The sequence below is a fragment of the Nicotiana tabacum genome, chromosome 11 (assembly GCF_000715075.1).
Source record: "Nicotiana tabacum cultivar K326 chromosome 11, ASM71507v2, whole genome shotgun sequence".
NCBI classification, from domain to species: domain Eukaryota; kingdom Viridiplantae; phylum Streptophyta; class Magnoliopsida; order Solanales; family Solanaceae; genus Nicotiana; species Nicotiana tabacum.
The window spans coordinates 121,948,996-121,961,674 of NC_134090.1; the positions used below are offsets into that span (position 1 = coordinate 121,948,996).

A 12,679-nucleotide genomic window follows, 5' to 3' on the forward strand; every position below is an offset into this window, starting at 1 on the left:
GTGCCCACCTTGAGAAGAAGAAATACAGTTCAAATTTTGCTAATCATGCGCCCACCTAGAGAACAAGGGAGTACATCTTAAGTTTTGGCAATCAGGTGCCCACCTAGAGAACAAGGGAATACAGTTCAAGATTTTGCTTTCAGGCGCCCACCTGGAGAATATGGGAATACAATTCATGTTTTTGACAATCAAGCGCCCACCTACAGAACAAGGGAATACAGTTCAAGTTTTTGGCAATCAGGCGCTTACCTGGAGAACAAGGGAATAGAGTTCAAGTTTTGGTAATCAGGCTCCCACCTGGAGAACAAGGGAATACTGTTCAAGTATTGGAAATCAAACACCCACCTGGAGAACAAGGGAGTACAGTTCAAGTTTCGGCAATCAGGCGCCCATCTGGAGAACGAGGGAATACAGTTCAAGTTTTGGGATTTAGGCGCCCACCTATAGAACAAGGGAATACAGTTCAAGTTTTTGGCAATCAGCACCAACATGGAGAACAAGGGAATACAGTTCAAGTTTAGGCAATCAGGTGCCCACTTGGAGAACAAGGGAATACAGTTCAAGTACTAACAATCAGGCACCCACCCGGAGAATAGGGGAATACAGTTCAAGTTTTTGCAATTAGGCGCCCACCTGGAGAACAGGGGAATACAATTCAAGTTTTGGCAATTATGCACCCACATGGAGAACAAGGGAGTACAATTCATGTTTTGGCAATCAGGTGCCCACCTTGAGAACGAGGGAATACAGTTAAAGTTTTGACAATCAACGCCTACATGGAGAACAAAGGAATATTGTTCAAGTTTTGGCAATCACGAACCCACCTGGAGAATAAGGGAATATAGTACAAGTTTTGGAAATCAGGTTCCCACCTAGAGAACAAGGGAATACAGTTCAAGTTTTGGCAATCGGGTGCCCACATGTAGAACAAGGGAATACATTTCAAGTATTAGCAATCAGGCAACCGCCCGGAGAACAGGTGAATACAGTTCAAGTTTTTGCAATTAGGCGCCCACCCGGAGAACCAGGGAATACAGTTCAAGTTTTGGCAATTATGCGCCCACATGGAGAACAAGGGAATACAGTTCAAGTTTTGACAATCAACGCCTACATGGAGAACAAGGGAATATTGTTTAAGTTTTGGCAATCAGGAACCCACCTGGAGAATAAGGGAATACAGTTCAAGTTTTGGAAATCAGGTGCCCACCTAGAGAACAAGGGAATACAGTTCAATTTTTAGCAATCAGGTGCCCACATGGAGAACAAGGGTATACAATTCAAGTATTAGCAATCATGCACCCACCCATAGAACAAGGGAATACAATTCAAGTTTTTGTAATTAGGCGCCCACCTAGAGAACAGGGGAATACAGTTCATGTTTTGGCAATCAGGCGCCCACCTGGAGAACAATGGAATACAGTTCAAGTTTTGGCAATCAGGCACCCACCTGTAGAATAAGGGAATACAGTTCAAGATTTGTCAAACAGGCGCCCACCTGGAGAACAAGGGAATACAGTTCAAGTTTTTGGCAATCAGGCTCTCACCTGGAGAACAAGGGAATACAATTCAAGTTTTGGCAATCAAGCGCCCACCTAGAGAACAAGGGAATACAGTTCAAATTTTTCATAGCTCTGATACCAATTTGGGGGGGGTTGTTTGAGTTCATCTTATTTTTTATAGGATCTTTTTTATGTAGTTGTGGAATTAAATGCTTTTTCATGATTATCTGTAGCTAACCTTGAAATTTCTTTTATATTTTCAAGTGTGTATTCTAAGTATTTAATATCTTTAGTTTTTTGATATTCTTCTATATTTTTTTCTAATATTATTTTTGACATATTTATATGTTTTAGAATTTCTAACCAGTACTTAAAATATTTGTAACTATCAATTTTTGATTTGTTCATATTAATACTGAGATGTATACCTGTTGATACATATATCCATGGTTTCTATATTTCTCAGTGTTATTTCTTTTAGTTACTGAATCCTGTACTTTCCGAGTTATCCACCATTTTACTTGTGTATTATCTGTTCTTACTATAAATTTGTTATAAACAATATATGGCTCAAATGCTAACAAACATTTATATAATCCAAATAGTTCTTTCCTATTTAACTGCACAGATAAATATTACAAAAAAGAAGGAAAGAAAAAGAAATTTAAATCAAAATATTCAAAGTATAAATATAGGAAACCAAGAAGAAGATATTATGTAAAAAATTATAAACATAAAAAACCATATAGGAAAAAGAAAAAACTAACAGAATGTACTTGCTATAATTGTGGAAAGCTAGGACACTTAGCCAAAGATTGTAAATTACCAAAAAACCCAAAGAAGAAAAAAATTACCGAAATATTGATAGATAATGATAAATATACACAAGTAGAATATGTAGATTATGAATTAAGCAGTGAAGACAGCATATATGAGATATCAGAAAACGAGTTCTCTGAAAATGAAATAAACAAGGATATAGAAGAGTCAGATGAAGAAAATTATGACTGAAAAAGATATACAAATTATACAACAAGAAGAACACCAAGATGAACAATCTTCAGAACAAAAAATAATATTTGACGCTAATATATTTGAACAAATAAAAGGAAAAGAATTGGATCTAAGTATAGACAAAATATTAGAAGTACCAACAATAAAGAATTGGTTTAAAAGACAAAAAGAAGAATACTATGTAGTAAGCCAAAGAGAACATATAATAGATTGTAAATACATCAAAGGTAAAGCACAAATACCAATTTTAAATAAAAGACTACTAAATAAAGAAATACAAGATATAAAAGCAAAAAATCCAATAAAATATGTACACTTAGGAGGAACGGAGATCCTAATAAAAGCATGTTTTAGGGAAGGAATAGATACCCCTATAGAAATATACTTGGCAGATGATAGGATTGTACAACCTATAGAAAAGAGTATAATAAGTGCTATAAGAGGTAACTTAATATACCAAAAATTTAAATTTATAGTAAGTGCTAACTATTCAGTAGCAGTAGATGATAAAAATATAGATAAATCATTAGTATTATACTGGAAAATGTCTGGAATAGAATTAGCACCAGGAAGTAAAATATTCACAGCAAGATGTAAAAATCTATATGTCTTAACAACAAAACATAAGATAACAGCTAAAAATAAAATAAATAAAATAAAAATAGAAAATCCATTCGAAAGAATAGTATCAGTTATAGACAACAATGATTACAGTTATACAGAAATAGACATGGATGAAGATTTAGAAATAGTAAAAGAAAGATTAAGCACATCAAAACGAATAAATAATGAAATGCCAGAAACATCATCAAGAAGTACATCAAGAAGTACATCAAAAAGAATAAATTATACCACTCCACAAAAATTAATAGAACAAAAAATAGAAGAAATAAACCCACATCATTATTATATAACAGGAATAATGGACCAAAGAAAATATCTAATACTAATAAATACAGGGCAGGAAGAGAATTATGTTATAAGAGAACTAATACCAGAACAAGAGATAGTAACAATAGAACAACAAAATTCAGAACTACCAAAAGCGTTAAGAAAAAACGAAGAAACAACTGAAAAAGAATTAATTATTGGAGGAATACCAATATTAATAAATTTTAAAATATATCAAGGAGATAAAAATATTACACTAGGGATAAAATGGTTAGAAAAAGTCAAACCATATAAATTAGAAGATAGGCAATTAACAATAAGTTATGAAAATAAGAAAATAATAATAAAAAGAACTTTGATATAATGCCAAAGATATACATACTTTCCAAAATAATAGTAGAAGGATATTATAATAGATATTATACACCTATGGTGGATACAGGAGCAGAAGCTAATATGTGTAGACATAATTGTTTACCAGAAAGTAAATGGGAAAAGCTAAAAACCCCCATAGTAGTAACAGGATTTAATAATGAAGGAAGTATGATAACATATAAAGCAAGAAATATAAAAATACAAATATGGGATAAAATATTAACCATAGAAGAAATATATAGTTACGAATTCACAAATAAAGATATATTATTAGGAATGCCATTTTTAGATAAATTATACCCACATATTATAACAAAAACACATTGGTGGTTTACTACCCCGTGTAAACAAAAATTAGGAGCAAAAAGAGTAAATAATAAAGTAAGAAAAATAACACCCTGGATTAAAGGAAGTGAAAAGATTACCCAAAAATTAGAAAATATAATACAAAGTAACCATAATATAGAGATAATCATTTTCTCAATAAATAAGATAAAACCACTACAAGATAAACTAGAATTACTATATAATGATAATCCACTCCAAGGATGAGAAAAACATCAAACAAAAATAAAGATTGAACTAATAGATGAAAATAGCATAATAACACAAAAACCTTTAAAATACAATTTTAATGATTTAACAGAATTTAAAATGCATATAAAAGAATTATTAGATAATAACTACATACAAGAAAGTAATAGTAAACATACTAGCCCAGCATTTATAGTAAATAAGCATAGTGAACAAAAAAGAGGAAAAAGCCGTATGGTTATAGATTATAGAAACTTAAATGCAAAAACAAAAACATATAATTATCCGATACCAAATAAAATACTAAAAATTAGACAAATACAAGGATATAACTATTTTAGTAAATTTGACTGTAAATCAGGATTTTACCATTTAAAACTAGAAGATGAATCTAAAAAGTTAACAGCATTCACAGTACCACAAGGATTTTACGAATGGAACGTATTACCTTTTGGATATAAAAATGCACCAGGTAGGTATCAACATTTTATGGATAATTACTTCAACCAATTAGAAAATTGTATAATATATATAGATGATATATTGCTATATTCTAGAACAGAGAACGAACATATAAAACTACTAGAAAAATTCATACACATTGTAGAAATATCAGGAATAAGTTTAAGTAAAAAGAAAGCAGAAGTAATGAAAAATCAAATAGAATTTTTAGGTATACAAATAGATAAAAACGGAATAAAAATGCAAACCCATGTAGTACAAAAAATAATTAACTTGAATGAAACACTTGATACAAAAAAGAAGTTACAATCATTTTTAGGATTGGTTAACCAAGTAAGAGAATATATTCCTAAATTAGCAGAAAACTTAAAACCATTACAGAAAAAATTAAAAAAGGACATAGAATATCATTTTGACTAAAAAGATAAAATACATATACAGAAGATAAAAAATATGTGTAAAAAATTACCAAAACTATATTTTCCAGATGAAAAGAAACAATTTACATATATTGTAGAAACTGATTCTAGTGATCACAGCTACGGAGGAGTTCTAAAATATAAATATGATAATGAAAAAATTGAACACCATTGTAGATATTATTCCGGATCATACACGGAACCACAATTAAAATGGGAAATAAATAGGAAAGAACTATTTGGATTATATAAATGTTTGTTAGCATTTGAGCCATATATTGTTTATAACAAATTTATAGTAAGAACAGATAATACACAAGTAAAATGGTGGATAACTCGGAAAGTACAGGATTCAGTAACTACAAAGGAAATAAGGAGACTTGTATTAAATATACAAAATTTTACATTTACAATTGAATTAATACGGACTGACAAGAATGTTATTGCAGACTACCTATCAAGACAAAGGTACCCAAACAGATGAAAGCCAAGAATCAAAAGACATATTTACAATCCTTACTACTCTATCCTTACAGATGGAGAGTATGGGAAAAATATTACAACAGCTAGAAAGTCAGCAACATGACTATAAAAATGCGGAGCTAAGTCAATCGGAAGACTCTAAACTTCCAGAGGTAGAAGGAGACGTTGGGAAACTCCAAAAAACCCATAACACAGTTGCTTTATATACAGCTGCAGGTACAAGCAAACAAGTTAGCAAAAAGCCACATATCAATGTAAACCTAAATACCGTATTTGATAAGCCATTTACATCAAAAAAGCCAAGAGAAGCAATAGTTATAGCCCCACAAACTTCAACCTATGCTAATAGCCTACACCACAACAAAAAGGTATATAACCATATTACTCAAACATATATTGAGAATATATATAAAATCCAGACATTTCTGAACCTAAACCCTAGATCAACAACTACTACAGATCCAACACAAGATTATGTAACCCAAAAACTACATGGATATAATAGGCTTATAGCCCAGCCAAAAACAAAAGCAAACCTAGTAAAAACATGTTACAACTACGGACTACTTAGCACAGTATATACCCATGACGGAGAAGAAATAATTGGAATACCAGAGCTATACAAAGCATTTGTCACCTTCAAGAGAATTACAAAAGGCAACCTATTCTTCATCAAATTCTATACAACACCAGCGGAAATACTATATGATGAAATAAAACCCATAATACAGGTGATAAAAATAGGACTAACACGAGATATGATAATACCGGAAGAGATAGAGAAACAACCGGAGATACAGAAAATGGAGATACCAAGTTTCTATGCTAATAAAAGAATAATTGGTATAGCAACTATTATTCAAGAACTAGCTAACAATTATCTACAAGGAAATGCTATCTGGAGCTACTATTCCAGAGACCAATTGATGATATATGCCAACTCGAAGGAACTACGACAAGGAGATATGGATGAAGTCCAGAAATGGATTTTATCATTATTAAAACCAGAAATGCAACCAACTACCAGAGCATTGAAAAAAGAATTTATTTCAAACGAGTTATTAACAAGATACTGCAAACTAGTAGGACACAAATATCCAGACCACATATGTTCAAAGTGCAACGGAGATGATAATTATGTACCAGAAGTCCAACTAGAATGAAGGTATCAACAAGAAGACAAAAGAAGAAGACAGCTACTGGAAACATATAATGTAAAGTAAATAGTACTAGTCGCATTCATGAACAGTAAAGGTCGTTCATGAATAGTAAGAGTCATAAAGTAAATAGTATATGTCATAATCATGAACAGTAAAGGTCGTTCATGAATAGTAGGAGTCATTTGTAAACAGTAAGAGTCGTTTTAATTTTCTTTATATAGAATGTAAATCCGAGGAAGGAGGACATCCTCACCCTTACCTTCTCTCTCTAATATTCTCTCTTATCTTCTCTCTTGTAAGAAATATCTGAGTTAATTACAAGTATCTAAAACAGCTATGGAGCATTCAAACGAGTTACAAAACCAGGTAAGTTTATTTATAATCATGTTTAACTAAACTCTTATATTCCTTATAATCTCTTAAAAATCATAATTGTTTATCATGTTATAGTACTGTTATAAAGAACATCTTGAGAAAGTTTGCCTGTCTAATAATGCTGAGAGTAGTTAAGCCCAGACTATGCCATCCTAAAGTGGAAACCAGTAGGCAAGGAAGCCGTTTAGGGGAGTACACAGAGTTGAGGCGCTGTTAGGGTAAATGATTGAAGCATGAAAAACATGGTAGTGACCAGAAAAGATTGTTCAGTATAACTTATTAAAATATGATAAACTCTATGATAAACAAAGAGGTTAGAGGGAATATGTTTAGTAAACACATGATAAGGATAAATAATAAATCTAAATGAACAACCACACGTATTTATTAGAAGAAAATATTGACTACAAAATACTTATGTTATATATCTTTAAGAGACTTAATAACGATGTTAAAAGAAAAATTTACGATATTTTAGTTACTTTTGAAATAATATATGTAATGGAACAAGCATTTACGGAACTAATTGTATCACATGAAATAGATATATTAGATCTATATGAACTAGATTTATATTCAGACTAATGATCACATATCAAGTTAATAAAATCTTTTTATAAATGAAACATAACACTTTTCATTATATAAGATTCTATAATACCCAGAAATGGAAACTTCTTAAAAACCTCAGTAACATAAATAGAAAAATAGATTGTGTTAAATACAATATTAAAACCTGCAAAGATATTATTAGATATAATAAATTACGTAATAAAGCTTTACTAACTATAGAAAATGAAATTGAATTTTATGAAGATAAACTTGAAAGTTATCAACACAGAAAAGAAATAACACTGAGAAATATAGAAACCATGGATATATGTATCAACAGGTATACATCTCAGTATTAATATGAACAAATCAAAAATTGATAGTTACAAATATTTTAAGTACTGGTTAGAAATTCTAAAACATATAAATATGTCAAAAATAATATTAGAAAAAAATATAGAAGAATATCAAAAAACTAAAGATATTAAATACTTAGAATACACACTTGAAAATATAAAAGAAATTTCAAGGTTAGCTACAGATAATCATGAAAAAGCATTTAATTCCACAACTACATAAAAAAGATCCTATGAAAAATAAGATGAACTCAAACAACCCCCTTTAGAGTCTTCCGATTGACTTAGCTCCGCATTTTTATAGTCATGCTGCTGACTTTCTAGCTGTTGTAATCTTTTTCCCATACTCTCCATCTGTAAGGATAGAGTAGTAAGGATTGTAAATATGTCTTTTGATTCTTGGCTTTCATCTGTTTGGGTACCTTTGTCTTGATAGGTAGTCTGCAATAACATTCTTGTCAGTCCGTATTACTTCAATTGTAAATGTAAAATTTTGTATATTTAATACAAGTCTCCTTATTTCCTTTGTAGTTACTGAATCCTGTACTTGGAATAATGGACCAAAGAAAATATCTAATACTAATAAATACAGGGCAGGAAGAGAATTATGTTATAAGAGAACTAATACCAGAACAAGAGATAGTAACAATAGAACAACAAAATTCAGAACTACCAAAAGCGTTAAGAAAAAACGAAGAAACAACTGAAAAAGCAATCAGGCGCCTACCTAGAGAACAGGGGAATACACTTTAAGTTTTGGCAATCAGGTGCCCACCTTGAGAAGAAGGAAATACAGTTCAAATTTTGCTAATTTTGCGCCTACCTAGAGAACAAGGGAGTACAGCTTAAGTTTTGGCAATCAGGTGTCCACCTAGAGAACGAGGGAATACAGTTCAAGTTTTGGCTTTTAGACGCCCACCTAGGGAATATGAGAATACAATTCACGTTTTTGACAATCAAGCGCCCACCTGCACAACAAGGGAATACAGTTCAACTTTTTGGCAAATAGGCGCCCACTTGGAGAACAAAGGAATACAGTTCATGTTTTTGGCAATCAGGCGCCCACCTGGAGAACAAGGGAATACAGTTCAAGTTTTGGTAATCAGGCTCCCACGTGGAGAACAAGAGTTTATAGTTCAAGTTTTGGCAATTAGGCGCCCACATAGAGAACAAAGGATTATAGTTCAAGTTTTTAGCAATCAGGCGCCTACCTAGAGAACAAAGGAATACACTTGAAGTTTTGGCAATCAGGTGCCCACCTAGAGAAGAAGGAAATACAATTCAAATTTTGCTAATTATCCGCCCACCTAGAGAACAAGGGAGTACAACTTAAGTTTTGGCAATCAGGTGCCCACCTAGAGAACGAGGGAATACAGTTCAAGTTTTGGCTTTCAGACGCCCACCTAGGGAATATGGGAATACAATTCACTTTTTTAACAATCAAGCACCCACCTGCAGAACAAGGGAATACAGTTCATATTTTTGGCAATCAGGCGCCCACCTGGAGAACAAAGGAATACAGTTCAAGTTTGGCAATCAAACGCCCACCTGGAGAACAAGGGATTACAGTTCATGTTTCGGTAATCAGGCGCCCACCTGGAGAACGAGGGAATACAGTTCAAGTTTTGGGATTTAGGCGCCCACCTGGAGAATAAGGGAATACAGTTCAAGTTTTTGGCAATCAGCGCCAACCTGGAGAACAAGGGTATACAGTTCAAATTTAGGCAATCAGGTGCCTACATGGAGAACAAGGGAATACAGTTCAAGTATTAACAATCAGGCACCCACCCGGAGAACAGGGGAATACAGTTCAGGTTTTTGCAATGAGGCGCCCACCTGGAGAACAGGGGAATACAGGTTAAGTTTTGGCAATTATGCGCCCACCTGGAGAACAAGGGAGTATAGTTCAAGTTTTGGCAATCAGGCCCCCACCTGGAGAACGAGGGAATACAGTTCAAGTTTTGACAATCAACGCCTACAAGGAGAACAAGGGAATACTGTTCAAGTTTTGGTAATCAGGAACCCACCTGGAGAATAAGGGAATACAGTACAAGTTTTGGAAATCAGGTGCCCACCTAGAAAACAAGGGAATATAGTTCATGTTTTGGCAATCAGGTGCCCACATGGAGAACATGGAAATATAGTTCAAGTATTAGCAATAATGCACCCACCCGGATAAAAAAGGAATACTATTCAAGTTTTTGCAATTAGGCGCCCTGGAGAACATGAGAATACAGTTCAAGTTTTGGCAATAAGGCGCCCACCTGGAGAACAAGGGAATACAGTTCAAGTTTTTGGCAATTAGGCACCCACCTAGATAACAAGGGATTACAGTTAAAGTTTTGGCAATTAGGCGCCCACCTGGATAACAAGGAAATACAATTCAAGTTATGGTAATTAGGCGCCCACTGGAGATCTAGGGAATACAGTTCAAGTTTTGGCTTTCAGGAGCCCACCTGAAGAACAAGGGAATATAATTCACGTTTTTGGCAATCAAGCGCCAACTTGGAGAACAAGGGAATACACTTCAAGTTTTTGGTAATCAGGCGCTCACCTGGAGAACAAGGTAATACTGTTCAAGTTTTTAGCAATTAGGCGCCTACCTAGATAACAAGGGAATACACTTGAAGTTTTGGCAATCAGGTGCCCACCTTGAGAAGAAGGAAATACAGTTCAAATTTTGTTAATTATGCGCCCACCTAGAGAACAAGGGAGTACAGCTTAAGTTTTGGCAATTAGGTGCCCACCTAGAGAACGAGGGAATACAATTCAAGTTTTGGCTTTCAGATGCCCACCTAGGGAATATGAGAATATAATTCACGTTTTTGACAATCAAGCGCCCACCTGCAGAACAAGGGAATACAGATCAACTTTTTGGCAAATAGGCGCCCACTTGGAGATCAAGGGAATACAGTTTATTTTTTTGGCAATCAGGCGCCCACCTGGAGAACAAGGGAATACAGTTCAAGTTTTGGTAATCAGGCTCCCACCTGGAGAACAAGAGTTTATAGTTCAAGTTTTGGCAATTAGGCGCCCACCTGGAGAACAAAGGAATACAGTTCAAGTTTTTAGCAATCAGGCGCCTACCTAGAGAACAAAGGAATAAACTTGAAGTTTTAGCAATCAGGTGCCCACCTTGAGAAGAAGGAAATACAGTTCAAATTTTGCTAATTATCCGCCCACCTAGAGAACAAGGGAGTACAACTTAAGTTTTGGCAATCAGGTGCCCACCTAGAGAACGAGGGAATACAGTTCAAGTTTTGGCTTTCAGACGCCCACCTAGGGAATATGGGAATACAATTCACGTTTTTGACAATCAAGCGCCCACCTGCAAAACAAGGGAATACAATTAATGTTTTTGGCAATGAGGCGCCCACCTGGAGAACAAAGATATACAGTTCAAGTTTTGGCAATCAAACGCCCACCTGGAGAACAAGGGCGTACAGTTCATGTTTCGGTAATCAGGCGCCCACCTGGAGAACGAGGGAATACAGTTCAAGTTTTGGGATTTAGGTGCCCACCTGGAGAATAAGGGAATACAGTTCAAGTTTTTGGCAATCAGCGCCAACCTGGAGAACAAGGGAATACAGTTCAAATTTAGGCAATCAGGTGCCCACACGGAGAACAAGGGAATACAGTTCAAGTATTAACCATCAGGCACCCACCCGGAGAACATGGGAATACAGTTCAGGTTTTTGCAATGAGGCGCCCACCTGCAGAACATGGGAATACAAGTTAAGTTTTGCCAATTATGCGCCCACCTGGAGAACAAGGGAGTACAGTTCAAGTTTTGGCAATCAGGCGCCCACCTGCAGAACGAGGGAATACAGTTCATGTTTTGACAATCAACGCCTACAAATGGAACAAGGGAATACTGTTCAAGTTTTGGTAATCAGGAACCCACCTGGAGTATAAGGGAATACAATACAAGTTTTGGAAATCAGGTGCCCACCTAGAAAACAAGGGAATACAGTTCATGTTTTGGCAATCAGGTGCCCACATAGAGAACACGGTAATACAGTTCAAGTATTAGCAAACATGCACCCACCCGGATAAAAAGGGAATACAATTCAAGTTTTTGCAATTAGGCGCCCACCTGGAGAACATGGGAATACAGTTCAAGTTTTGGCAATCAGGCGCCCACCTGGAGAACAATGGAATATAGTTCAAGTTTTGGCAATCAGGCACCCACCTGGAGAATAAGGGAATACAGTTCAAATTTTGGCAATCAGGCGCCTACTTAGAGAACAAGGGAATATAGTTCAAGTTTTGGCAATCAGGCTCCCAGCTGGAAAACAAGGGAATACAGTTCAAGTTTTGGCAATCAAGCGCCCACCTAAAGAACAATGGAGTACAATTGATGTTTTGGTAGTCAGGCTCCCACCTGGAGAACAAGGGAATACAGTTCAAGTTTTAACAATCAAGCGCCCACCTGGAGAACAAGGGAGTACTATTCAAGTTTTGGCAATCAGGTGCCCACCTGGAGAGCGAGGGAATATAGTTCAAGTTTTGGCTTTTAGGCACCCACCTGGAGAACAAGTGAATACAATTAACGTTTT

The 12,679-nt window shown here is 34.8% G+C and overlaps 1 protein-coding gene across 1 annotated transcript; it reads left to right on the forward strand.

Moving 5' to 3' along the window:
• Positions 1-5,730: 5,730 nt before the first annotated feature.
• LOC142165990 (uncharacterized) lies at positions 5,731-11,005 on the forward strand. The gene is made up of 2 exons (XM_075224389.1): positions 5,731-6,580; positions 10,971-11,005. The coding sequence occupies exons 1-2, from the start codon at positions 5,731-5,733 to the stop codon at positions 11,003-11,005; spliced, it is 885 nt and encodes a 294-aa protein (XP_075080490.1).
• Positions 11,006-12,679: the final 1,674 nt, after the last annotated feature.

Bases quoted from the DNA above. Each gene is read 5' to 3' on its own strand.
- LOC142165990 (XM_075224389.1), top strand. From the start codon at position 5,731: ATGGAGAGTATGGGAAAAATATTACAACAGCTAGAAAGTCAGCAACAT. The intron at 6,581-10,970 runs GCTACTATTCCA...GCCCACCTGCAG, and splicing joins ACAAGGAAATGCTATCTGGA to AACAAGGGAATACAGATCAA.